General features: G+C 44.7%; 1 protein-coding gene across 2 annotated transcripts in view; it reads left to right on the top strand.

Annotated features, from left to right (window-relative positions):
- Window positions 1-780, top strand: part of BIN3 (bridging integrator 3) — a 54,233-nt gene extending 53,453 nt beyond the window's left edge. For both annotated transcript variants that reach the window (XM_018563696.1, XM_018563697.1), the window contains exon 9: window positions 234-780. In XM_018563696.1, the coding sequence (XP_018419198.1) occupies window positions 234-380 (147 nt within the window). In that variant the 3' untranslated portion in view covers window positions 381-780. The remainder of the gene's footprint in view (window positions 1-233) is intronic.
- The last annotated feature ends 227 nt before the right edge of the window (window positions 781-1,007 follow it).

Below are 1,007 nucleotides of genomic sequence, written 5' to 3'. Positions count from 1 at the left end.
GTGTGTGTAGGTGCAATGAATAAGGAAGATGGATATTATGGTTTAACAAATACAAAGCATAAATTACGAAATTTCTCCTGTGCCCAGGATCAAAAACATTTTCAGAAGCTGTGTCACTAAGGGGTTAAACATGACACTCGTGTTGGTCTTGTGACCATTTCCCACACTTCCTGTTAATGTCTTTTTTTTCCCATTTCCTGTGGTGGTGAAATGTGTCCTCCTGTCCTTCCTAGGTGGTGTATTACACAGAGATGTCCCGAGTGTTTGGAGAGCTGGCCCAGCAGGTGGATGAGGACCAGCCCACAGATGCTGAAAGAGAGCGGGAGAATGAAGAAAAGCTAGCTGTGCTACGTTCTTTGTCCATTGTAGCGGATGACTGACACCGGCGCCATTGATCGGACTGGCAAACTGTTATTTGGAAAAGATGTTACCACTGGTGACCCCGGCATGAGCACTAACCAGATCCATGTTAGGTAAATAAGTTACTCGCAGCATGAAACCCTCGCCGGGCCTGTGCTGGCACTAAGTATTCACCACTGACATTCCATGATGCCTGACAATAGCTAATACACATCTCGGCACAATAACCCAAATCTAATATCCATCATAGTCTCATACTGTCTTACTCTGTATTTTCCTGTCACGTTGGAAACGGCAAATCTGTGGAATACGGGAAGATTGAACTTACTCCTAAAGTGCCTTTTGTGAGAGTTTTACAAAAAGTTGACTGTTATGGAAAAAAGCTTCTGGACATTGTCTTCATGTATCAGATGATCTCAGATGAGAACTGTGCGCTTTGTCCTTGCAACATAGAATGAGGATGGTTGTTGCTCTGGGCTCCGAAAACGGTTTTACTTTCAGACCATCTGACAAGTGAGGACATATGTCGGTAATCAGACCTTAACAGATCCCAGGAGCTGGACCTGCACGGCAAATATCAGGATCGTGTTGTGCAGCACACATAGGCAGAGCGTGTACAGACATTCCTCGCTTTTGGAAACATTTCC

This window comes from Nanorana parkeri, unplaced genomic scaffold, assembly GCF_000935625.1.
Source record: "Nanorana parkeri isolate BGI_ZX_2015 unplaced genomic scaffold, ASM93562v1 scaffold686, whole genome shotgun sequence".
NCBI lineage: Eukaryota > Metazoa > Chordata > Amphibia > Anura > Dicroglossidae > Nanorana > Nanorana parkeri.
This window is presented reverse-complemented; position numbering and strand designations above follow the sequence as displayed.